Consider the following 26,623-nt stretch of genomic DNA (forward strand, 5'->3'; position numbering starts at 1 on the left):
TAGTGGTGTAGAGTGCAGTGGCAAAGAGTGTAGTGGTGTAGAGTGCCGTGGCAAAGAGTGTAGTGGCGTAGAGTGCCGTGGCAAAGAGTGTAGTGGTGTAGAGTGCAGTGGCAAAGAGTGTAGTGGTGTAGAGTAGAGTGGCGTAGAGTGCATTGTGATAGAGTAGAGTGGTGCAGAATTGAGTGCAGTGGTGCGGAGTGCAGTGGCAAAGAGTGTAGTGGTGTAGAGTAGAGTGGCGTAGAGTGCATTGTGATAGAGTAGAGTGGTGCAGAATTGAGTGCAGTGGTGCGGAGTGCAGTGGCAAAGAGTGTAGTGGTGTAGAGTAGAGTGGCGTAGAGTGCATTGTGATAGAGTAGAGTGGTGCAGAATTGAGTGCAGTGGTGCGGAGTGCAGTGGCAAAGAGTGTAGTGGTGAAGAGTAGAGTGGCGTAGAGTGCATTGTGATAGAGTAGAGTGGTGCAGAATTGAGTGCAGTGGTGCGGAGTGCAGTGGCAAAGAGTGTAGTGGTGTAGAGTAGAGTGGCGTAGAGTGCATTGTGATAGAGTAGAGTGGTGCAGAATTGAGTGCAGTGGTGCGGAGTGCAGTGGCAAAGAGTGTAGTGGTGTAGAGTAGAGTGGCATAGAGTGCATTGTGATAGAGTAGAGTGGTGCAGAATTGAGTGCAGTGGTGCAGAGTGCAGTGGCATGGAGTGGTGTTCAGTGGAGTGGTGAAGAGTAGAGTGGCGTAGAGTGCATTGTGATAGAGTAGAGTGGTGCAGAATTGAGTGCAGTGGTGTACGGTGCACTGCTGCAGAGTGCGGTGGCATGGAGTGGTGTAAAGTGGAGTGGTGTAGAGTAGAGTGGAGAAGTCATGGTATGGTAGAGCTTTGCCATTACAGACAACGCATTTTCAATTGAAATGACCATTACGTTTGCCCAGACATACAGTATTGCTAATAAACCTGTACAGCACACAAGTAATGTGTTGAAACGGCATTACCTAGTGTATTGATTTGTTTTGATCTTATTAAAATGTTTGTTTCCAACAGAATTCAGACATAACAATAAAATGTGATTATGACGCGCACGTGTGTGCATCATGACGCCCAGCGTGATGAGCACGTGTGTGCGTCATGACCCCCAGCGTGATGGCCCTTTGCTTCTATTACCGTTCCAGAATGGCAGAGCGCAGTTTTGAAGCGACAAATAAAAAGATAAAGAAGACAAATATGGGTGAAAGTGTGTTTAAAAAAGGAGCGGCCTGACAGCAATGTTTGCAGCTGCCGGGCCTGGGCTCCTTAACATAAAAAAAAACTAAAAAAACATTTCTGTTTAAAAGAATTTCAAATCTGCAAAAGGGGGAGCGAGAGAGCAATGGGGGAGCGAGTGGAGAGAAGAACAGGGATTAGGGAAGGGGCGGGGGAGATACAGGGGGTTTGAGATGGGGATTGAAGGGAGGCATTGATACAGAAATAAAAAACAATGGAATGAAGTGGTGGGAGAAGCATTAGTTCGAAAAACTTTATTGTTTGATTATTTAAAATCATTAAAATTAGGAAACACTTTATGGTAAATAAAGGGAAAATTATAAAAAAGTAGCCGTTTATACAAAAGTTAAAAACAATGATATTACAAAATGTAATACTCGCGTAGACAGCCGAGAAACAGATAAAGATGGTCTCTGAATGCAAGGTTCCATGTCATCCGAGCACACACAGTAAAGGAAAACTGCTCCAGAGGCGGGGCAAACAAAGACCGTCCAATAAGAAGCAAGGAAATGAGATGGATAAGAAAGCCATCCAATCAAGAAAGAGCGGCTGAACTAAAGTCCACTCTATGTATATATTTGAATGAACTAGAGACAGTAGGTTTTGGATAAGAGATAGTTAAAGCTGTCTGTAAACGAGACATAATAAATAAAGAAGGTAGACCCATCCGCTTACGGCATTGGCTATCAAGACCCTTTCCACATTGACAGTATCTTGCTTTCTAATAATAATATTTATTATTTTTGCTGTTTAACTTCTGATTTTTTTAACTTCAAAGACCAATATTTATTTGAGGCTCTCATTGATGACATCTATCCACTCATGGCAAGGAAGCTCTATGTTCAGTTTAGGTGGGGTTGCCTGCCGGTCCATGCATTCACAAACAAATAGACAAAAGCCGCCCCAGCCGGCTGTCCTGCCTGTGAGAGCCAGGAAGAGACCCTAACACACATTTTCTTCTTCTGTCCAGGTTACATTGCACCTAGAAGGTACTGGCTCCTACCAATATGCAGGAACATGGGGTTCAGACAGATACAGGAAGGCCTTTACAGTTATGCGAACTGGAATGCACCCCCAATTGTTTTTACCGTGTCCCGTTACCTTAACTCTATGAAATGAAATGAAATGAATGAAATGAAATGAAATGAAATGAATGAAATGAAAACGGGATTTCTAGAGCGCATGGCTGCCCGGGGGCGTCCCAGCGCTGGGATTGTACTAGCCATTGAGGGGGGAAGCAAAAAACGGGAAGGGAATAGGCAAATCATGGTGGGAACAGGTGGGTTTTGAGAAGCTTGCGAAATTTGTTGTGATTCGTTTCTGCTCGAAGATGGATGGGTAGGGCGTTCCACAGTATTGCTGCTGCAACTGAGAAACGACGTCCTCCAGTACGGGCTTTCCTAATTTTATGTACTGTGGCCAAGTTGCCATGGGAGGAACGCAGAGATCTGTTGGGTTTATATGGGAAGAGCCTAGTTTTATGCAACGGGGGACCCTGATCTTGTAGAGCTTTGTGCGTTATACATAGTGCCTTGAATTTGACCCTTTCACGGATTGGGAGCCAGTGAAGGGTCTTCAATGCAGGTTTAGCTGATGTTCTGCGGGAGGTGCCTGTCAGGAGCCTAGCAGCGGCATTTTGAGTTCTCTGCAAGATGTTCAGGGTTGCTTCAGGGGCTGCCAGGAAAAGGGCATTGCCATAGTCTAGCCTCGATGATATCAGCCCTTGTATTAGGAGCTTTTGAGAGGGGGCAGGGAGCAGGGGGAGAATTTTCCTGGCTGAGCGAAGTAGGCCTACGCAGGTAACTGCGTTTTTTTTTGCCTGGGTTTTAAGAGAAAGGTCCTGTTCTAACCAGAAACCCAGACTTTTGAGCTCCGGCTTGGGTTGGGGAAGGGTCCCTAGGCAAGAGGGCCACATTGCGCTGGGGAGGAGTGATGTTTGTGGTCCCAGTAGCATGAGCTCGGTTTTAGAGCCGTTCAGTTTCAGTCTTGAATCACACATCCACTGATAGATCCCTTCAAGGCAGTCATGAAGGTTTTTGATTTGAGCACTCTCTAGCGAAAAAGAGACCACCATTTGGGTGTCATCAGCGTATGTGATGGTTTTTATCCCAAATGGGGAGACCACTTCATCCAGGGGGGCCATGTAGGTGTTAAATAGTGTAGGGCTCAATGAAGAGCCCTGGGGGGACCCCACACTGGAGGGGGAAAAAATCGGATCGCTCAGTACCTTCACAGACCTGAAAGGTTCTGTTTTTAAGGAAGGAAGTGAGCCAGCGAAGTGCGGTGTTTCTTATTCCTAAGTTGGACAGTCGCTGTATCAGGATCTCGTGGTCCACCGTATCAAATGCAGCGCTTAGATCCAGGAGGATCAGTAGCACCGTTCCCCCTGAATCCAAGATGCATCTGGCTTCCTCCATCACTTGAAGAAGGGCGGTCTCGGTCCCCTGCCCAGGACGGAACCCAGTTTGAGAAGGGCGAAGAAGGTTGTTGGCTTCTAAGAAAGCCGATAGTTGTTGATTAACAACCTTCTCCGTGATCTTACTTATCCCTGGTAGTAGGGAGATAGGGCGAAGATTGGAGAGATCAAGTGGGTCGAGACCTGTTTTTTTCTGTATGGCTTTTACTACTGCATGTTTCCAGCTATGGGGGACCACTCCTTGGCTGAGGGAGGCGTTGATGAGATCGGTGGCCTGGTGTGAGATAGTGGGTCTCACTTGTTTGAGGATATGAATGGGGGCAGGATCGTTTGGAGAGCCACTTTTCATCCCTGAGAGAGTTTTAAGGAATTCTTCCTTGGTCATCTGATGGAAGCTGTCGAGGATAGGACCATTTAATGAACGAGTCAAGGTTTTAGCAGGGATTTTGTCAGATTTGGGGGGGAGGGTTTGTAGAATGGTAGTTATTTTGTTCTGAAAATAAGATGCTATTTGATTGCATCTAGCAACAGAGGGTAACTGGGTTGGGGAGGGATTTGGAATTTTTAATACGTTTTTGAAAATTTTATATGTAGCTCAGGCGTCGCAAATTTTAAATCCCTCTAGTGCAGGCTAAATATACCCCTTCTGTTTTCCACTGCTTTGACCCCATTAAACAATGAACTCACTGTTTTTAATGCTTTTTTATTTCATTTTTTTTAACTTGTTATCAAATTTGTACAACTGACTGCTAATGGCTATATTTTGTGATGTTAAAAAAATTATGTGATGCATGTTTTATCTTTTGCTTTTATGGCCTGTAATGATTGAAATAAAGCTTGGAATATGGAATCATTTTTACGACTGCTGCACTATTTTTAGTGATGTGAGTTCTTCCAAACTCCAAGGGTTACAAAGCGGCTCCACCAGGTGCCTGCGGAGCAGACGGCCCTGGTGAACCTTGCACCTAACTTATCTATGAGCAAACATCGATCGATGCCGTGTCGGCTCAAGCTCGCACTGGGGGACAGGGCTTCAGAGGGACAGGACGCCGGGTTCTCCTGCACCTAAGATCCAGGGTAGGAGTCACTGCTGACCTCAAGATCCTGGTTCAGGAGCCAGAGCTGACCTCCAAAGTCCTCACTGAGGACCTACTGCCCCACAAGAGCCCTCGCGACAAGGCGCAGTGCTTGCGCCAAGATGTGCACGGGGAAGTGCTCGCGCCTGGTGGGCCTGATGCTCCTGCCCATGGCCTTCCTGTGCATCGGGGCCAACCTCCTGCTCATGTTCCCCAACGCCCAGACCAAGTGGACTGACAACATCACCCTGCAAGTCTGGCTGATGGGGGGCATCGTCGGAGGGGGACTATTTGTAAGTACCACAGTTTATTTATTTTATTTTTATGGTGCCTCTAAGGCAGCACGTGTCAGAGGCGGAATGAATAGCCAAAGACGAGATGATGGCGAGAGAGGATATTTATGTAGACTTTGGGTGGTCAGCGGAGGCTGAGGGTCCAGGCCGGAGAGTCCTTTTATTCCACCGGGCATTTCCCTGGTGGGCCGGAGCCCTTGAGACTGGCTTTGCAAGCCCATGGCCACTCCAGGTGCCTGTCCCTTGACTCTGCCCTCCAAGGTGAGCTGCGTCAGGCATGGGCCGGGGGGCTTTAGAACGGAGAGTGGGGGAGGGGAAGGTAGAGAGAGAGAATGGATGGAGGGAAAGAGCGATTGCGTGAGGTGATGAAGGGGGCGGGGCTGGTTTGAGGGGTTTAGCCAGAAATGCTTTTTGTTCCTAAAGCCAGCCCAGGACGACATTAAGGGGTGGCTGCTGCGACCTCTGGACTGCAGCTTGTGACCCCTGGACAGTTGCTTGCGACCACTACCTTCGTAATGACACCAAACTTTCTTTAGCCTGTTTGTTCCCTTGATAAAACTGCGATTAAGAGAAACACAACTTCATTACGCTTTTTATTCACACTAACACTGAGTCAGGCTCCATTCACTGCAGCTGTTGCAGCGGCCAAAAGCCACAGCCTTGGATCAGGAGCTGCCGACAACGAAGCTCCACCCACTTGGGTGTACACACCCTCAACTAGTGCTTAATTCGAGTCGGTGCTTTCCAGTGCACTGCACTTTAAGCCAGATGTACAACCATTAAGTTTAGCGAGTCTCAAATTGCGCAAAATTGCGACTCGCAATTTGCGACTCGCTAAACTTAATGTACATCAATGGCTCAGATATTGTTTGCAATTCCCAATGGGGTTGCAAATTGCATGCCTCATGAATACTAATGAGGCTGTTGCAATTTGCGACCCCATTGGGAATGGCCAGGACTCACAGGGATGGTGGCCTGCTGGGGTCAACAGACCTCCATGTCTGGGACTGCTTTTTAAATAAAGCTTTTTTTTTATTTAAAAAGAAAAATGAAACTATGAAGTTCATTTTTTAAGGGCAGGCAGAGGTCCCTGGGACCACTGCTTGCTCTTAAAAAATATTTGCTTACCCATTCACAAAGGGGAAGGGGTCCCCTGGGCACCCCTTCCTGTTTGCATGTGCCTTTCCACCTTTCTGAGAAGGGTGGTAAACTGCAAGTGTTTCGCGACCGCAATTGCAGTCGCAAAACAATCATACATAGGTTATGGACTCGCTATTAGGAAGGGACGCCCTTGGCACGCCCCTTCCTAATAGCGAGTCTCTAACCATATTTTGCGAGTTGCTAGTTGGTTATCGACTTGCAAAATAGTGTTAGTACATTGTGCAGACGTTTTTTGCGGTCGCAAAGGAGCCTAATTCCCCTTTGCAACCGCAAAAAAACGGTCGTACATCAGCCCCTTAATTCTCAACACCTATGACAGTCTGCCACAAGGGGGCGCAGTTTATTTTATTTAGAGATAAACTCAACAGTTGTTTATCAAATCAATATACATAAAAAATGACCAACACCCACCGTCCAAGCCATTCCGTTAGGTTTAGGGGCCTGGAATAGTCTGAATTGTCACTGTTGTAGGGTGTGTTGGTTAGTGGTTGTACTTTGGTAGGGTCATAGGCAGCGATAGAAGGCGCTACGGGTGCCGGAAAGCCGAAGTGCCAACCTAACGAGGGTCCTGGCACTTACGCTTCTTGTGGAGTGGGCAACTTTGAAGCATCTGGGAGCTGAGTTTATGATTGTGACACCCCCACACCCCGCCACAGTGAACAGGAGGGGGGGGGATATCAGAGGATTCCAAGTGATAAAAATATCATTTTTAATTAATTTATTTTCATTTTTAAAGTTTTGTATAGCGCTAGCTTGACCCGTAGGTATCAGAGCGCTTTACATACACACTGTAAAAAAAAAACGACTGAAATTGCATTGCATAGAAGGCAGGCGGTAAGGAAGCAAGCCAGGGATAAAAAACAGCATGACAAATAAGGTGTTTAACACAGTCCGGTCACCAACTATCCTTGAATGTCAAGAGAGAGGAGTCAACTCGGATATTGAAGTCTAGGTAAGTTGACGTTGGTCATAAAAGTCTTTGTTTAGGAGATGGAGTTTCAGGTCCCTTTTGAAACAGGAGAAGGAGGGGTGCGTCTGAGGAGTCCAGGGAATCCGTTTGGGGCTTTGAGGCACTAAGGAGCGCTTCGAAGGCAGTGAACGCTGCTGCTCCAAGGACTCTGCGTAAGACCAACATACGCCTCTCTGAACACCTGCACGCCTTCCACTTACTTCTGTAAACTCGATAGCCGGGTGAAAGGTTGGCCTGAGCCTGTGGAATAACATTTGTTTAAGGTGGGTCCTGCCCCCAGCTGCTCCCCCTGCACTTCCTGGTGGCGCGTGCTATCAAGATGAGCCCAGGGCCAGGTAAACATTAACCGCAGAATGACTTCCTCTTTCTAAATCCCTTCCATGGCACAGGTGAGGCGGAAGAGGCCTACCTGTGGGCGGGGTCACCTACCTGTGGGCGGGGTCACCTACCTGTGGGCGGAGTCACCAACGCTGAAGGGGGGGGACAAAACCACAAACCCATGAACCCTGCTTGAAAGGGCACTCCCAGAGCAGAGAAAGTAACTCTTTCTTTAACACCTTAGCTGCTGTGGAACGTCCAGCTCCAGTGCTGAACGTTCCATTGCGCAGGTGCAGCTGGAACGTCCAACGGCCGACGGCAGCACTCCCGCGGTAGTGGTGCCGTCGGCCGTTGGTATAGGCGCAGCACTTAAGAGGTTAACAAGTCCTCCGTCGCTGACAACCACCAACAAGAGGCGTTCCAGAATGTTCCTTTGTCTGATGACGTCAGCTGGGGGGTTTGGGGTTTATTATGACATCATTGGCCAGGTGACCCCTTAAGACACAAATAAGAGTAAAACACGGCCTGAGGTGGGCGACTACTTAACCCCTAGAAACCTGCTCCCTACTTTGGGCACGGCCACACCTTGCCCCGCTAATGGACATGTACATTAGGGGCATACATTATCCCGATCAAACTGGTGATCAGTACTGTGGATGTGGCTTAACCTCAGCACAACTGGCCGTCACTGTCGAGGGTGTGTGTGACTTACCCGTGTCCAAGTAGGTCATGGATAGGCCCATGCTCAAGGAGGGTGTGATTGACACACGTTGCAACTGGCTATGAGTAGGGCTTCCGGTTTATGACATTCCCTTTTATGACATTTCCATCTGTATTTACCCATATTTATTTTTTTACCCATCTTATTGGTGTTTGTTCATATTTATTTTGTGTTTGAAGAAAAATTGTGTGGAAAATGTTTATATTTCCACATTTATTCAACTGAGAAACACACACTCATACTTTGATACTTGTCGAGTTTTAGCCAATTAAGCAGCCAACAAAGCAAAACACTACACCCAAGGGTAAATATTTGCATTATATACAAATAGAAAGTTGAATGAATGAATGAATGAAATTAGCTTTATTCGGTTTTCATTTTGAGACATAAAAAAACATAAAAGCACAATTTACAATAACATTTCATCATTATATATACAAAAATCACAAAGGAAATTATTATAAATAATTAGCACAGTTGTTTATACAATGACATTTCAAGTTTGTTTATACAATTGTTAGACGGACCGGGAGGGTCGGCCGAGGACAAGGGGAGAGGTCTCCGGGGAGAGCCGTCTCCAGCGATCGTACAGACGAGTAACTTCCCCCCCACAGATGTACACCACACAAAGATAAGGTATAACGTTCTTTATAAGCAATCTTTAGGTACGATAGGATGGTACAAGGAGGTCAGGACTCAGGGGTCCCCTCGATTCTAGTCTCTTGGATGGGAAAGGGGGTAGCGGGACAGTCTTGTTACCAATCTGGTAGTTGCGATGATATGATGGATAGCTCACAATCCTCGAGCTCGGCGTTCTAGGTGGACGGGCCGCGGCAGCGCCGGCAGGTCCCGAGATGATCGTAGGTAGCGACGGTCCGCGGCGGCGCCAGCAGGTCCCGGTGAAGGTGGTAGTTACAACGGTCCGCGGCAGCGCCAGCAGGTCCCGACGGGGATGAAAGAGGCAGAAGGTTGCGGCAGCGCCAGCAGGCAGGACGATAGTTCACAAGGCAGGGCTACGGCAGCGCCAGTAGTCCGTCAAGGATGAGTTCTTCACAGTGTCTCTCGACTACAGGATACAACTGCCTTCCTGCTCTAGAGCTGCCCCAGTTATAGGTCTGGTGCCCTTTGATATCCGGACCCTCGCACTTGAAGGTCGGGAGGTCCGGGATGAGGGAGTCCAGACACCCAGCAGGGGGGTGGAGCCAGCGCCCGGGGGAGCTGGGGGTGATCGGCACCTGGCGGGGGAGAGCCATCGACACTTCTTTCTCCCATTGACCTGCCAAGTGGTCCGTTCACCTCCTGGGTGGATGGTGGTGCCGGGATGTCGGGGCCTGGCCAGGCCCAGGGTTAGGGTCGAGCTGAGGCCACGCGGCCTCGTGGTGCAGTGTCCAAGATGGCGGCCGGGCCGGGCGAGGGAGCCGGTAGTGGTTCGGCCCCATGATACAGAGATGTCCGGGGGCAGGAGTCCCTTAGGAGACGGGGTGCGGGTTGCTTCTGTGGGTAACACCTGGAGGGCCGGGGCTCGGGCCCTGTCGTGCGGGGAGGGAGCGAGTCCTTCATGTGGCCTGTCCAACAACAATTATCATTAAAAACATTCTCTAAAAATATTAATGAGCGTTTACAGTTGCATAGCATAAGTTTTTTATACTTGTTCGTGCAATTAATTTTAGGGGTTTAAAATTTATAAAATAGTCCTGATATCTCAAGCATGCTTTATTGTAAAGCAGAGTTCAGAGCAGCTTTCTACATCTGATAATACTCTACATAAATTTAGCTAGGTGTCTCCCAAAGCACTCATAATCCAAAAGGTGCAGTGCGAGATCAGCTGGGCGACATTGCCTCAAACCCCATATTTTTAAAAATGGTTTAATCCACCTCTTCCTTTGATCTTGATAAAACTTACAGAAGAGAATTACGTGGATGGTTGATTGGGCCGAAACACCGTCACACAAACAGTTTGGTAAATTCTGCGACCAATCGTTCATGGTCAGGAAACTTACCAAGCGGTGGAAAACATCCAATCTGAGTCGTTCGAGAACAAATCTGTCATAGCCACTTAGTATGTTAAGTATGGCTGGATACCGATAGTGGACCGAATCATTGGGCTGTGCTGAACCATAGGCCTTGAAGCTTCGATAGCAAATCTAGTTGCTTCCAGATGGGCCATGCAATGCTTTTTAAATAATTTCCTAGGAAAAGTTCCCAACAACATTGGTTTATCATACAATTCTGGCCGGCCTAGATCTGTCATAAAGTCTTTAATATACTTTAACCATCCAATATCCAGAGCATGATCTAGTTTCAGACAATCAGTTAATACATCCCGATTAAATGTAGTTTTTGGCAAAGTCTAAATCTGGTACCATAACAACATTGGTTGCGCCATTATTGTGTCAGTAATATATGGTAAACCCAACTCACTATGACAAACATAGGTTGAGGTAGAACGTGGAGCTGCCAATAAATATCTTAAAAATGCATTTTACACATTCTGGATATCGTGTACGTCACTGTACCCCCATATTCCAGCCCCGTGAGTGGCTACAGTGACACACTTGGCTTGGTATATTTGTAGCATCTCTGCCGGAGGCCTATTTCCTAGTTTTTGGCAGAAATTAACTAAAGCCATAGTGGATGTCATGAATAGTAATTTCCTCGCTTTTACAGCCTCACCCCATGACCCCTTATTGCCAATTAGAATTCCTAGATAGGGGTACGTTTTAGTAGATTCCACCTTTTTGTTATCTATATATATGTCTTTCCGTTTTCTTCCGGCTGACCCACAGCTCATTATAAAAGTTTTAGTAATATTGATCTTTAGATCTAAGTTTTTCATGCACTTGTGATAACTGTCAAGGGCCCGTTGTAGCCCTATTGGTGTACGGGCCATGACTACAGCGTCATCCGCGTAGAGTAGGGCAGGTATAGGACTTTTTGGGGACTGTGGTGGGTCTCAGCACGCTTCAAACAAGGCTTGTTCCAACTAGCCATTGGTGTATACAGTGAATAAGAAGGGTGCCAGAACGCAGCCCTGTCTAACCCCCCTCTCCACTTGGAATGACGCCGTACATTCTGCCTTACGACCATATCGTAACCACGCACTTGCATTGGTATAAAGTTATCTTAAAAAAAGAATTATGGGGGCCTCGACCCCCATTATCGCCAAGATACTCCACAGTTTACTGTGGCTTACACAATCGAATGCAGCAGTTAAATCTACAAAGGCCGGGTACAGATTTCCTCTTCTCGCCTTTGTATATTTACCCATAATAATGGTCAGGTTCAGGCCCTGTTCTATTGTTCCTAGCCCTTCCCTGAAGCCAAATTGGAGGTCCGATATGATGTTGTTTTCCTCGGCCCACTGCTGGAGACGGTTCAGGACTATATGGCCTGCCACTTTGCCCACAGAATCCAGCAGTGAGACGGGACGATGACATCCCGGAGTCTGTTGATCTCCCGTTTTAAAAAGAGGTACCATAATAGATTCGGACCATGAATCCATAAGTCCGGTTGCACAGCTGGCTTCCAGTACTTGTGTTAATAAAGGGCCCGGAGCTCTAAGTTATATTTAAAAATGTCGACGGGTACACCATCGGGGCCAGGAGCCTTTCTGCCCTTACTAGCTTTTACGGCACATTCTACCTCTTCCAGGGTAAAGGTCAGGTCCATTGGAAAATCTGTTGGTGGTAAACTTAAGGCTGTGGTATTTACAATTATGGTATTTACAAATATAAAAAATGCCTTTGTTCAAGGAAATCTCATCCTGTTTTTAACTCCCCACGCCGTCTATCTGCCCAGCTGTTGGCCTAGAGTTCATGGAGGACAACATGAAAAAGTCACTCACAAAAAGCACAATTTTCTGTATTTTTCTACTTTTAAAAATAAATTCAGACATAAAACATGTTGTTTTCTCTCTGCATTTATCTTTAAAAATCATTAAAAACAAAAAACTAGGAGCCCCAGTTATAAGTAATGGACATAGTACACTCTAGGTAGAACTTTACCTCAACATACCTAGTTTGCAAAATTAGACATTGCGAAGGGTCGCAGTGAATGCACCTCAACCAAGCCGCTGGAGCATGTGTGGGAAATATAATGCTGGTGTGTTTTAACCCAAACAAACTAGTTGTCGTCAATGGGCATCAGTGAGGTAGGCATGACTTAACCACAGCCGCTGATTATCGATGCAGCGCATTGGTGATATAGGCGCGACTTGGGCCATACAGCACAGGAAATCGACAGCGGGTTTGCCTAAATGTATGCTTGCTTTAGCCCTGAACAACTGCAAATCTACACTGGGTGTGTAGGTGATCAACTATACGATGAGTGGGTAAAGGGTGCGTGAAAACTACAAAAACTGTTCATTAATATTGTACATATTCCTTAACACATGCGCACAATCATATCAATATTATAGTTATTAGCAGTAGGCAAGTTAGATGTAGATTAACCCCTCCAGTGCTGGCCATCAGTATTTGGTATAGGTTAGGAAGGTGGGTGTAACTTAACCCTAGCAAAACTCGGTGTCAGTCCTGGGCATGGATGAGGGAGGTGTGTCTTGTCGGCAGTAGACCTCGTGAGTGTGAAGGAACTACAGAGAGTGTGAGGTTCTACCGATGGCCTCTCCACGGACCTCCGACCCAACACAAGTGCAGATCTCACCTGGGGAGGACGGCCTTCGAGAGACAGCAGCCAATCCCCAGTTTCCTTCTGTGAGTTGGGACTTCTCTCCAAAAATGCAGCACCACCAGGCCTGGTGAGTGTGATGAGAGGACGAGAGTGGTGAGTCAATCAATCCATCAGGGAATTGTAAGCGTGCTACTCACTTGTGAGGGTCTCAAGGCGCTGAGGGGGTGGGGCGATGCTGCTCCATTTAACCGAAGAGCCAGGTCTTGAGGGTCTTCCTGAAGGTGTTCAGGGAGGGGGGCAAGTCTGATGTCTGCCGGTAGCTCGTTTCAGGCTCTGACAGCAATGTGAGAGAAGGATCTTCCGCCTGCTCTGGCTCTGTGGATACGCGGGGTTTTGGCCAGTGCGAGGTTGGATGATCGCAGGTTTCTTTTGGGTACGTGGAAGTTGATTCTGTCGTTGAGGTATTTGAGTCCATTGTTGTGCAGTCATTTGTAGGCGTGAGTGAGGATTTTGAAGGTGACTCTCTTCTCCATGGGGAGCCAGTGGAGTCGCCGCAGGTGTTGACTGACGTGTTCGTGTCGGGGGATGCCGAGGACGAGTCTGGCCGCGGTGTTCTGTATTATTTGCAGTTTGCGGAGTAGGGACTTGTTGATGCCGGCATAGAGTGCATTGCCATAGTCGAGTTTGCTGGTGACTGTTTTCCTTGATTCGGGGGGGGGGATCCCATTGAAGGTCTTTCAGAGGAAGCGGAGGGTGTTGAAGCAGCTGGAGGTGATGGCGTTGACCTTTTAGTTCATGGTGAGTGATGAATTGAGTATGAGGCTGAGGTTCTTGGCGTGGTCTGTGGGGGTAGGTGGGCTTCCGAGGGTGGGGGGCGGCAGCACCAGGTGTTGTGCCATGCAGAAGGGGTGGTTCCAAGGACGAGGACTTCTAAATTCTCGGCGTTGAGTTATAGGCAGATGTTGGTCATCCATCTGAAAGTTGAGTTTGGCAGTGGTGGGATCTTTGGTGAGGGAGAGGATGAGCTGGGTGTCGGCGGTGTAGGATACGATGTTGAGGCCGTGTTGTCGGGTGCTGTCTGTAAGGGGGGACATGTAGATGTTGAAGAAGGTCAGGCTCAGAGATGACCCCTGTGTGGCTCCGCAGGTGATTTCCGTGGGGGCGGAGAGGAAGGGTGGTTATCTGATCCTTTGGCTTCTTCCGGTGAGGAAGGAGCGGATCCAGTCTAGGGCAGTTCCTTGTATGCCGGCGTTGTGTAGTCTGGTGATTAGTGTGTAGTGAGAGACAGTGTCGAAGGCTGCAGACAGGTCGAGGAGGACAAGGGCCACGGAGGGGCTCTGGTCCACAAGGGTGCAAATGTCGTCTGTGGCGGCGAGTAGGGTGGTCTTGGTGCTGTGGTTTGCTCAGAATCCGGATTGGGCGGGTCGAGGACAGCGTGTTCTTCGATGAATTGTGTCAGTTCCCTGTAGACTGTTTTCTCTGCTACTTTGGCTGCAAAGGTGCGAATCAAGATGGGCCAGTAGTTTTTGAGGTTGGTAGGGTTGGCAGTGGGCTTCTTGAGTAGTGGCCTGACTTTGGCATGCTTCCAGTCATCTGGGAAGGGGCCTGTTTTGAAGGTGGTGTGGGTAAGAAGTGGGTGAGGTCAGTGAGGTTGTATGAGGTATGAGAGGGTAGAAGAGTGAATGAGGGCAGTGAGGTCCAGGTGAGGGTGTATGAGGTATGAGAGGGTAGAAGAGTGTATGAGGGTGGTACGGTCCAGGTGAGGGTGTATGAGCCTTGAGAGGGTAGAAGAGTGAATGAGGGTGGTACGGTCCAGGTGAGGGTGTATGAGTTGTGAGTGTTTAGAAGAGTGCTGCCCAGGAGAACAAAGTGTGGGTTGTGGGTAGAGTGCCCCAGAAAGTGTCCCATACAAAGCGCCTTGAGGCGCCTGTGCCCTCACCTCATTTCTTCGTGGCCCGCAGTGATCTGCAGCTTGTCTGATCCTGAACCCCCTCCCTGAGGAGCTGGAGGCGCCATACATTGTCTATAGGTTAATGACAGGAGTGTGAGCCACGCTATGTAGACCTTGTTGTTGCACCGAAGGCGGTTTCAACTTTTGAGTTTGATATGTTACATGTGTGCAATAAAATCCTCTTACTCCCCCATTCATGTGGTCATTCCCAGCTTTTACCCCGAGGAATGGGGCGGCAGGCCCTGTACACCGGGGCCTTAACCCCTCGATAACCCGCTTGAAATTGATGCCAGAGACTGGATCAGAAATGCACCTGAATTAAAAAATGATGTGGTTCGATCTACGTGCTCAGACTTCACATCACCCCTCCACTCCTCTCTAGCGCCTGGAAGTCTACGGGGCACGCCCACCCCAGCAGAGACAGACAGGCCGTAGGGGAACATGGGAGATTGCCCTCAGGGCCTTGACCTCTGAAAGTCTCGGCGGTCCCCATATACCCGATGAGATACACGTCAGATCCTAATATTCATAGCTCCTCTCTTCGTGCTTCAGAGCGCTTCACCGCAATCCTGAACTGAGGACAGATGCAAGGGCCGGGGGAGGCGAGGCTTGATCGTGGATGGGAGAGTCCACTCGAATCAAGCGGCCAGGGGGGACCAGTTATGTGGTAAGGCTGAACATAAGCCACGTCCAAGGAAGGCCAATGTATGGGGCAAGGAAAACCAAACTGTGCGGCCTATAAAAAAGAAGTAAAAGTCAATCATGCCTTACTGTTTTTGGTGTCCATTTTTATTGCCATTCGAAATAAACCAGTACCCAACATATTCCATCAATATATGTGTCACGTTCAGGGAGTTTGTTTTGTTTGGAAGTGGAAATAAAAACTAAAACTTCATTTTATTCACACCGTCTACTCTGCCTTTCCGAGTAAAATAGTTTGTGAATGTCGAACTCAAGTGTGTGCCTCTTTTACATCGTGTTTTCAGTTTTGAGGTTTAACTGGATCGCACGCTTGTGCTGCGGTCCCTTTGCTTCATCGCTCGCCGCTGACATCTTCTCTCCTTCTTGCAGGTCCTCTGCCCCGGGTGCGCCGCCGTCAGAGCCGGAGGGAAAGGCTGCTGCGGAGCCGGCTGCTGTGGGAACCGCTGCCGGGTAAGATCGCTCATGGGGGGTGGGAGGGGCAAGGACCCGTCACACATTAACCCGGGTGACAAGGGACGGTGTCCCAGCGCGTCACGGTGCCACCGTGCACCACTCTCTGGCAGGAAGCGCGGTGCGTTATTCCTCAGATGTGAGGTGTGCAGCACGTGCTCCTGGCGAATGACGTCACGGGGGTCAAAGTCCCCTCTGCACAGAAAGGTCTGGCGCCCTGCAAGGCCCCTTCCAGCCCAGCCCCTCCGACAGCTCCCATTGCCGACATGAACTCACAGCCGAGCAGAGATGTGTATGTTGTGTTCAAAACTGCACGGTGGAGTAAATACAGAGAGACGCAGTGCATAGCATGGCTTGCGCTACTTTACTTCGTTCTGCACGGTGGAGTAAATACAGAGAGACGCAGTGCATAGCATGGCTTGCGCTACTTTACTTCGTTCTGCACGGTGGAGTAAATACAGAGAGACGCAGTGCATTGCATTGCTTGCGCTACTTTACTTTGTTCTGCACGGTGGAGTAAATACAGAGAGACGCAGTGCATAGCATGGCTTGCGCTACTTTACTTCGTTCTGCACGGTGGAGTAAATACAAAGAGACGCAGTGTATAGCCTGGCTTGCGTTACTTTACGTTGCTCTGCATGGCGGGATCAATACAAAGAGACGCAGTGCATAGCCTGGCTTGCGCTACTTTACTTCATTCTGCAGGGTGGAGTAAATACAGAGAGACGCAGTGCATAGCCTGGCTTGCGCTACTTTACTTCGTTCTGCATGGTGGGGTAGATACAAAGAGACGCAGTGCATAGCCTGGCTTCCGTTACTTTACGTTGCTCTGCATGGCGGGGTCAATACAAAGAGACGCAGTGCATAGCCTGGCTTGAGCTACTTTACTTCGTTCTGCACAGTGGAGTAAATACAGAGAGACGCAGTGCATAGCATGGCTTGCGCTACTTTACTTCGTTCTGCACGGTGGAGTAAATACAAAGAGACGCAGTGCATAGCATGGCTTGCGCTACTTTACTTTGTTCTGCACGGTGGAGTAAATACAGAGAGACGCAGTGCATAGCCTGGCTTGCGCTACTTTACTTCGTTCTACATGGTGGAGTAAATACAGAGAGACACAGTGCATAGCATGGCTTGCGCTACTTTACTTCATTCTGCACGGTGGAGTAAATACAGAGAGACGCAGTGCATAGTATGGCTTGCGCTACTTTACTTCGTTCTGCACGATGGAGTAAATACAAAGAGACGCAGTGCATAGCCTGGCTTGCGTTACTTTACGTTGCTCTGCATGGCGGGGTCAATACAAAGAGACGCAGTGCATAGCCTGGCTTGCGCTACTTTACTTTGTTCTGCACGGTGGAGTAAATACAAAGAGATGCAGTGCATAGCCTGGCTTGCGTTACTTTACGTTGCTCTGCATGGCGAGGTCAATACAAAGAGACACAGTGCAGGGCATGGTTTGCATTACTTTACGTTGCTCTGCATGGTGGGGTAAATGCAAAGAGATGCAGTGCATAGCATGGCTTGCGCTACTTTACTTTGTTCTGCACGGTGGAGTAAATACAGAGAGACGCAGTGCATAGCCTGGCTTGCGGTACTTTACTACATTCTGCACAGTGGAGTAAATACAGAGAGACGCAGTGCATAGCATGGCTTGCGCTGCTTTACTTCGTTCTGCACGGTGGAGTAAATACAGAGAGACGCAGTGCATAGCATGGCTTGCGCTACTTTACTTCGTTCTGCACGGTGGAGTAAATACAGAGAGACGCAGTGCATAGCATGGCTTGCGCTACTTTACTTCGTTCTGCACGGTGGAGTAAATACAGAGAGACACAGTGCATAGCATGGCTTGCGCTACTTTACTTCGTTCTGCACGGTGGAGTAAATACAAAGAGACGCAGTGTATAGCCTGGCTTGTGTTACTTTACGTTGCTCTGCATGGCGGGGTCAATACAAAGAGACGCAGTGCATAGCCTGGCTTGCGCTACTTTACTTCATTCTGCAGGGTGGAGTAAATACAGAGAGACGCAGTGCATAGCCTGGCTTGCGCTACTTTACTTCGTTCTGCATGGTGGGGTAGATACAAAGAGACGCAGTGCATAGCCTGGCTTGCGTTACTTTACGTTGCTCTGCATGGCGGGGTCAATACAAAGAGACGCAGTGCATAGCCTCGCTTGCGCTACTTTACTTCGTTCTGCACAGTGGAGTAAATACAGAGAGACGCAGTGCATAGCATGGCTTGCGCTACTTTACTTCGTTCTGCACGGTGGAGTAAATACAAAGAGACGCAGTGCATAGCATGGCTTGCGCTACTTTACTTCGTTCTGCACGGTGGAGTAAATACAGAGAGACGCAGTGCATAGCCTGGCTTGCATTACTTTACATTGCTCTGCATGGCGGGGTCAATACAAAGAGACGCAGTGCATAGCATGGCTTGCGCTACTTTACTTCGTTCTGCACGGTGGAGTAAATACAAAGAGATGCAGTGCATAGCCTGGCTTGCGTTACTTTACGTTGCTCTGCATGGCGAGGTCAATACAAAGAGACACAGTGCAGGGCATGGCTTGCATTACTTTACGTTGCTCTGCATGGTTGGGTAAATATAAAGAGAGGCAGTGCATAGCATGGCCAGCGCTACTTTACTTCGTTCTGCACGGTGGAGTAAATACAGAGAGACGCAGTGCATAGCCTGGCTTGCGCTACTTTACTACATTCTGCACAGTGGAGTAAATACAGAGAGACGCAGTGCATAGCATGGCTTGCGCTGCTTTACTTCGTTCTGCACGGTGGAGTAAATACAAAGAGACGCAGTGCATAGCCTGGCTTGCGTTACTTTACGTTGCTCTGCATGGCGGGGTCAATACAAAGAGACGCAGTGCAGGGCATGGCTTGCATTACTTTACGTTGCTCTGCATGGTGGGGTAAATACAAAGAGTCGCAGGGCATAGCCTGGCTTGCGTTACTTTACGTCACTCTGCGTGGTGGATTAAATACAAAGAGACGCAGTACATAGCCTGGCTTGCGTTACTTTACGTCACTCTGCGTGGTGGAGTAAATAAAAGAGACGCAGTACATAGCCTTGCTTGCGTTACTTTACGTTGCTCTGCATGGCGGGGTCAATACAAAGAGATGCAGTGCATAGCCTGGCTTGCGCTACTTTACTTAGTTCTGCACGGTGGAGTAAATACAGAGAGACGCAGTGCATAGCCTCGCTTGCGCTACTTTACTTCGTTCTGCACGGTAGAGTAAATACAGAGAGACACAGTGCATAGCATGGCTTGTGCTACTTTACTTCGTTCTGCACGGTGGAGTAAATACAAAGAGACGCAGTGCATAGCCTGGCTTGCGTTACTTTACATTGCTCTGCATGACGGGGTCAATACAAAGAGATGCAGTGCAAAGCCTGGCTTGCGCTACTTTACTTCATTCTGCACGGTGGAGTAAATACAGAGAGACGCAGTGCATAGCCTGGCTTGCGCTACTTTACTTTGTTCTGCATGGTGGGGTAGATACAAAGAGACGCAGTGCATAGCATGGCTTGCGTTACTTTACGTTTCTCTGCATGGCGGGGTCAATACAAAGAGACGCAGTGCATAGCCTGGCTTGCGCTACTTTACTTCGTTCTGCACGGTGGAGTAAATACAGAGAGACGCAGTGCATAGCATGGCTTGCGCTACTTTACTTCGTTCTGCACGGTGGAGTAAATACAAAGAGACGCAGTGCATAGCACGGCTTGCGCTACTTTACTTCGTTCTGCATGGTGGAGTAAATACAGAGAGACGCAGTGCATAGCCTGGCTTGCGCTACTTTACTTCGTTCTGCACGGTGGAGTAAATACAGAGAGACGCAGTGCATAGCCTGGCTTGCGCTACTTTACTTCGTGCTGCACGGTGGAGTAAATACAGAGAGACGCAGTGCATAGCCTGGCTTGCGCTACTTTACTTCGTTCTGCATGGTGGAGTAAATACAGAGAGACGAAGTGCATAGCATGGCTTGCGCTGCTTTACTTCATTCTTCATGGTGGAGTAAATACAGAGAGACGCAGTGCATAGCATGGCTTGTGCTACTTTACTTCGTTCTGCACGGTGGAGTAAATACAGAGAGAGGCAGTGCATAGCCTGGCTTGCGCTACTTTACTTCATTCTGCACGGTGGAGTAAATACAGAGAGACGCACTGCATAGTATGGCTTGCGCTACTTTACTTCGTTCTGCACGGTGGAGTAAATGCAAAGAGACGCAGTGCATAGCCTGCCTTGCGTTACTTTACGTTGCTCTGCGTGGTGGGGTAAATACAAAAAGACGCAGTGCATAGCCTGGCTTGCGTTACTTTACGTTGCTCTGCATGGCGGGGTCAATACAAAGAGACGCAGTGCAGGGCATGGCTTGCATTACTTTACGTTGCTCTGCATGGTGGGGTAAATACAAAGAGTCGCAGGGCATAGCCTGGCTTGCGTTACTTTACGTCACTCTGCGTGGTGGATTAAATACAAAGAGACGCAGTACATAGCCTGGCTTGCGTTACTTTACGTCACTCTGCGTGGTGGAGTAAATAAAAGAGACGCAGTACATAGCCTGGCTTGCGTTACTTTACGTTGTTCTGCATGGCGGGGTAAATACAAAGAGACGCAGTACATAGCCTGGCTTGCGTTACTTTACGTTGTTCTGCATGGTGGAGTAAATAGAAAGGATCGCAGTGCATGGTGTGGCTTGCGCTACTTTACGTCGCCCAGCATGGTGGGGTAAATACAAAGAGACGCAGTGCATAGCCTGGCTTGCGTTTCTTTACATTACTCTGCATGGTGGGGTAAATACAGAGAGACGCAATGCATGGCCTGGCTTGAGTTACTGTATGTTGCTCTGCACGGTGGAGTAAATACAAAGAGACGCAGTGCAGGGCCTGGCTTGCGTTACTTTACGTTGCTCTGCATGGAGTGGTAAATACAAAGAGACGCAGTGCAGGGCCTGGCTTGCGTTACGTTACGTCGCTCTGCATGGAGGGGTAAATACAAAGAGACTCATTGCATAGCCTGGCTTGCGTTACTTTACGTTGCTCTGAAAGGTGGAGTAAATACAAGGAGACACAGTGCATAGCCTGGCTTGCGTTACTTGACGTTGCTCTGCATGGTGGGGTAAGTACAAAGAGACGCAGTGCATAGCCTGGCTTGCGTTACTTTATGTCGCTCTGCAAAGTGGAGTAAATACAAAGAGACGCAGTGCAGGGCCTGGCTTGCGTTACTTTACGTCGCTGTGCATGGTGGAGTACATACAAAGAGACGCAGTGCAGGGTCTGGCTTGCGTTACTTTACATCACTCTGCGTGGTGGGGTAAATACAAAGAGACGCAGTGCATAGCATGGCTTGCGTTACTTTACGTTGCTCTGCATGGCGGGGTCAATACAAAGAGACGCAGTGCATAGCCTGGCTTGCTTTACTTTACGTTGCTCTGCATGGCGGGGTCAATACAAAGAGACGCAGTGCATAGCCTGGCTTGCGCTACTTTACTACGTTCTGCATGGTGCAGTAAATACAGAGAGACGCAGTGCATAGCCTGGCTTGCGCTACTTTACTTCGTTCTGCACGGTGGAGTAAATACAAAGAGAGGCAGTGCATAGCATGGCTTGCGCTACTTTACTTCGTTCTGCACGGTGGAGTAAATACAGAGAGACGCAGTGCATGGCATGGCTTGCGCTACTTTACTTTGTTCTGCATGGTGGAGTAAATACAGAGAGACGCAGTGCATAGCATGGCTTGTGCTACTTTACTTCGTTCTGCACGGTGGAGTAAATACAAAGAGACGCAGTGCATAGCATGGCTTGCGCTACTTTACTTCGATCTGCACGGTGGAGTAAATACAAAGAGACGCAGTGCATAGCCTAGCTTGCGTTACTTTACGTTGCTCTGCATGGCGGGGTCAATACAAAGATACGCAGTGCATAGCCTGGCTTGCTCTACTTTACTTCATTCTGCTGGGTGGGGTAGATACAAAGAGACGCAGTGCATAGCCTGGCTTGCGTTACTTTATGTTCCTCTGCATGGCGGGGTCAATACAAAGAGACGCAGTGCATAGCCTGGCTTGCGCTACTTTACTTCATTCTGCACAGTGGGGTAAATACAGAGAGACGCAGTGCATAGCATGGCTTGCGCTACTTTACTTCGTTCTGCACGGTGGAGTAAATACAGAGAGACGCAGTGCATAGCCTGGCTTGCGCTACTTTACTTCATTCTGCACGGTGGAGTAAACACAGAGAGACACAGTGCATAGCCTGGCTTGCGCTACTTTACTTCGTTCTGCACGGTGGAGTAAATACAGAGAGACGCAGTGCATAGCATGGCTTGCGCTACTTTACTTCGTTCTGCACGGTGGAGTAAATACAAAGAGACGCAGTGCATAGCCTGGCTTGCTTTACTTTACGTTGCTCTGCATGGCGGGGTCAATACAAAGAGACGCAGTGCATAGCCTGGCTTGCGCTACTTTACTTTGTTCTGTACGGTGGAGTAAATACAAAGAGACGCAGTGCATAGCGTGGCTTGCGTTACTTTACGTTGCTCTGCATGGCGGGGTCAATACAAAGAGACGCAGTGCAGGGCATGGCTTGCATTACTTTACGTTGCTCTGCATGGTGGGGTAAATACAAAGAGACGCAGTGCATAGCATGGCTTGCGCTGCTTTACTTTGTTTTGCACGGTGGAGTAAATACAAAGAGACGCAGTGTCATAGCCTTGCTTGCGTTACTTTACGTTGCTCTGCATGGCGGGGTCAATACAAAGAGACGCAGTGCATAGCCTGGCTTGAGCTACTTTACTTCGTTCTGCACGGTGGAGTAAATACAGAGAGACGCAGTGCATAGCCTGGCTTGCGCTACTTTACTTCGTTCTGCACGGTAGAGTAAATAAAGAGAGACACAGTGCATAGCATGGCTTGCGCTAGTTTACTTCGTTCTGCACGGTGGAGTAAATACAAAGAGAAGCAGTGCATAGCCTGGCTTGCGTTACTTTACATTGCTCTGCATGGCGGGGTCAATACAAAGAGACGCAGTGCAAAGCCTGGCTTGCGCTACTTTACTTCGTTCTGCACGGTGGAGTAAATACAGAGAGACGCAGTGCATACCCTGGCTTGTGCTACTTTACTTCATTCTGCATGGTGGGGTAGATACAAAGAGACGCAGTGCATAGCCTGGCTTGCGTTACTTTACGTTGCTCTGCATGGCGGGGTCAATACAAAGAGACTTCGTGCATAGCCTGGCTTGCACTACTTTACTTCGTTCTGCATGGTAGAGTAAATACAGAGAGATGCAGTGCATAGCATGGCTTGCTCTACTTTACTTTGTTTTGCACGGTGGAGTAAATACAAAGAGACGCAGTGCATAGCATGGCTTGCGCTACTTTACTTCGTTCTGCACGGTGGAGTAAATACAGAGAGACGCAGTGCATAGCCTGGCTTGCGCTACTTTACTTCGTTCTGCACGGTGGAGTAAATACAGAAAGACGCACTGCATAACCTGGCTTGCGCTACTTTACTTCATTCTGCACGGTGGAGTAAACACAGAGAGACGCAGTGCATAGCATGGCTTGCGCTACTTTACTTCGTTCTGCACGGTGGAGTAAATACAAAGAGACGCACTGCATAGCCTGGCTTGTGTTACTTTACGTTGCTCTGCATGGCGGGGTCAATACAAAGAGACGCAGTGCATAGCCTGGCTTGCGCTACTTTACTTTGTTCTGTACGGTGGAGTAAATACAAAGAGACGCAGTGCATAGCGTGGCTTGCGTTACTTTACGTTGCTCTGCATGGCGGGGTCAATACAAAGAGACGCAGTGCAGGGCATGGCTTGCATTACTTTACGTTGCTCTGCATGGCGGGGTCAATACAAAGAGACGCAGTGCATAGCCTGGCTTGCTTTACTTTACATTGCTCTGCATGGCGGGGTCAATACAAAGAGACGCAGTGCATAGCCTGGCTTGCGCTACTTTACTACGTTCTGCATGGTGCAGTAAATACAGAGAGACGCAGTGCATAGCCTGGCTTGCGCTACTTTACTTCGTTCAGCACGGTGGAGTAAATACAAAGAGAGGCAGTGCATAGCATGGCTTGCGCTACTTTACTTCGTTCTGCACGGTGGAGTAAATACAGAGAGACGCAGTGCATGGCATGGCTTGCGCTACTTTACTTTGTTCTGCATGGTGGAGTAAATACAGAGAGACGCAGTGCATAGCATGGCTTGTGCTACTTTACTTCGTTCTGCACGGTGGAGTAAATACAGAGAGACGCAGTGCATAGCATGGCTTGCGCTACTTTACTTCGTTCTGCACGGTGGAGTAAATACAAAGAGACGCAGTGCATAGCCTAGCTTGCGTTACTTTACGTTGCTCTGCATGGCGGGGTCAATACAAAGATACGCAGTGCATAGCCTGGCTTGCGCTACTTTACTTCATTCTGCAGGGTGGGGTAGATACAAAGAGACGCAGTGCATAGCCTGGCTTGCGTTACTTTATGTTCCTCTGCATGGCGGGGTCAATACAAAGAGACGCAGTGCATAGCCTGGCTTGCGCTACTTTACTTCGTTCTGCACAGTGGGGTAAATACAGAGAGACGCAGTGCATAGCATGGCTTGCGCTACTTTACTTCGTTCTGCACGGTGGAGTAAATACAGAGAGACGCAGTGCATAGCCTGGCTTGCGCTACTTTACTTCGTTCTGCACGGTGGAGTAAATACAGAGAGACGCAGTGCATAGCCTGGCTTGCGCTACTTTACTTCGTTCTGCACGGTGGAGTAAACACAGAGAGACACAGTGCATAGCCTGGCTTGCGCTACTTTACTTCGTTCTGCACGGTGGAGTAAATACAGAGAGACGCAGTGCATAGCATGGCTTGCGCTACTTTACTTCGTTCTGCATGGCGGGGTCACCACAAAGAGACGCAGTGCATAGCCTGGCTTGCGCTACTTTACTTTGTTCTGTACGGTGGAGTAAATACAAAGAGACGCAGTGCATAGCGTGGCTTGCGTTACTTTAAGTTGCTCTGCATGGCGGGGTCAATACAAAGAGACGCAGTGCAGGGCATGGCTTGCATTACTTTACGTTGCTCTGCATGGTGGGGTAAATACAAAGAGACGCAGTGCATAGCATGGCTTGCGCTGCTTTACTTCGTTTTGCACGGTGGAGTAAATACAAAGAGACGCAGTGTCATAGCCTTGCTTGCGTTACTTTACGTTGCTCTGCATGGCGGGGTCAATACAAAGAGACGCAGTGCATAGCCTGGCTTGAGCTACTTTACTTCGTTCTGCACGGTGGAGTAAATACAGAGAGACGCAGTGCATAGCCTGGCTTGCGCTACTTTACTTCGTTCTGCACGGTAGAGTAAATACAGAGAGACACAGTGCATAGCATGGCTTGCGCTAGTTTACTTCGTTCTGCACGGTGGAGTAAATACAAAGAGAAGCAGTGCATAGCCTGGCTTGCGTTACTTTACATTGCTCTGCATGGCGGGGTCAATACAAAGAGACGCAGTGCAAAGCCTGGCTTGCGCTACTTTACTTCGTTCTGCACGGTGGAGTAAATACAGAGAGACACAGTGCATACCCTGGCTTGCGCTACTTTACTTCGTTCTGCATGGTGGGGTAGATACAAAGAGACGCAGTGCATAGCCTGGCTTGCGTTACTTTACGTTGCTCTGCATGGCGGGGTCAATACAAAGAGACTTCGTGCATAGCCTGGCTTGCACTACTTTACTTCGTTCTGCATGGTAGAGTAAATACAGAGAGATGCAGTGCATAGCATGGCTTGCTCTACTTTACTTTGTTTTGCACGGTGGAGTAAATACAAAGAGACGCAGTGCATAGCATGGCTTGCGCTACTTTACTTCGTTCTGCACTGTGGAGTAAATACAGAGAGACGCAGTGCATAGCCTGGCTTGCGCTACTTTACTTCGTTCTGCACGGTGGAGTAAATACAGAAAGACGCACTGCATAACCTGGCTTGCGCTACTTTACTTCATTCTGCACGGTGGAGTAAACACAGAGAGACGCAGTGCATAGCATGGCTTGCGCTACTTTACTTCGTTCTGCACGGTGGAGTAAATACAAAGAGACGCACTGCATAGCCTGGCTTGTGTTACTTTACGTTGCTCTGCATGGCGGGGTCAATACAAAGAGACGCAGTGCATAGCCTGGCTTGCGCTACTTTACTTTGTTCTGTACCGTGGAGTAAATACAAAGAGACGCAGTGCATAGCGTGGCTTGCGTTACTTTACGTTGCTCTGCATGGCGGGGTCAATACAAAGAGACGCAGTGCAGGGCATGGCTTGCATTACTTTACGTTGCTCTGCATGGCGGGGTCAATACAAAGAGACGCAGTGCATAGCCTGGCTTGCTTTACTTTACATTGCTCTGCATGGCGGGGTCAATACAAAGAGACGCAGTGCATAGCCTGGCTTGCGCTACTTTACTACGTTCTGCATGGTGCAGTAAATACAGAGAGACGCAGTGCATAGCCTGGCTTGCGCTACTTTACTTCGTTCTGCACGGTGGAGTAAATACAAAGAGAGGCAGTGCATAGCATGGCTTGCGCTACTTTACTTCATTCTGCACAGTGGAGTAAATACAGAGAGACGCAGTGCATGGCATGGCTTGCGCTACTTTACTTTGTTCTGCATGGTGGAGTAAATACAGAGAGACGCAGTGCATAGCATGGCTT

General features: G+C 48.6%; 1 protein-coding gene across 1 annotated transcript in view; it reads left to right on the forward strand.

Annotated features, from left to right (window-relative positions):
- The first annotated feature begins 4,564 nt into the window (after window positions 1–4,564).
- TM4SF5 (transmembrane 4 L six family member 5) overlaps window positions 4,565–26,623 on the forward strand; it is a 46,811-nt gene continuing 24,752 nt past the window's right edge. The window contains exons 1-2 of the mRNA XM_086946220.1: window positions 4,565–5,030; window positions 15,852–15,932. Of these exons, the coding sequence (XP_086802346.1) occupies window positions 4,860–5,030; window positions 15,852–15,932 (252 nt within the window). The 5' untranslated portion in view covers window positions 4,565–4,859. The remainder of the gene's footprint in view (window positions 5,031–15,851; window positions 15,933–26,623) is intronic.

Source organism: Lissotriton vulgaris, chromosome 12 (genome assembly GCF_964263255.1).
Source record: "Lissotriton vulgaris chromosome 12, aLisVul1.2, whole genome shotgun sequence".
NCBI lineage: Eukaryota > Metazoa > Chordata > Amphibia > Caudata > Salamandridae > Lissotriton > Lissotriton vulgaris.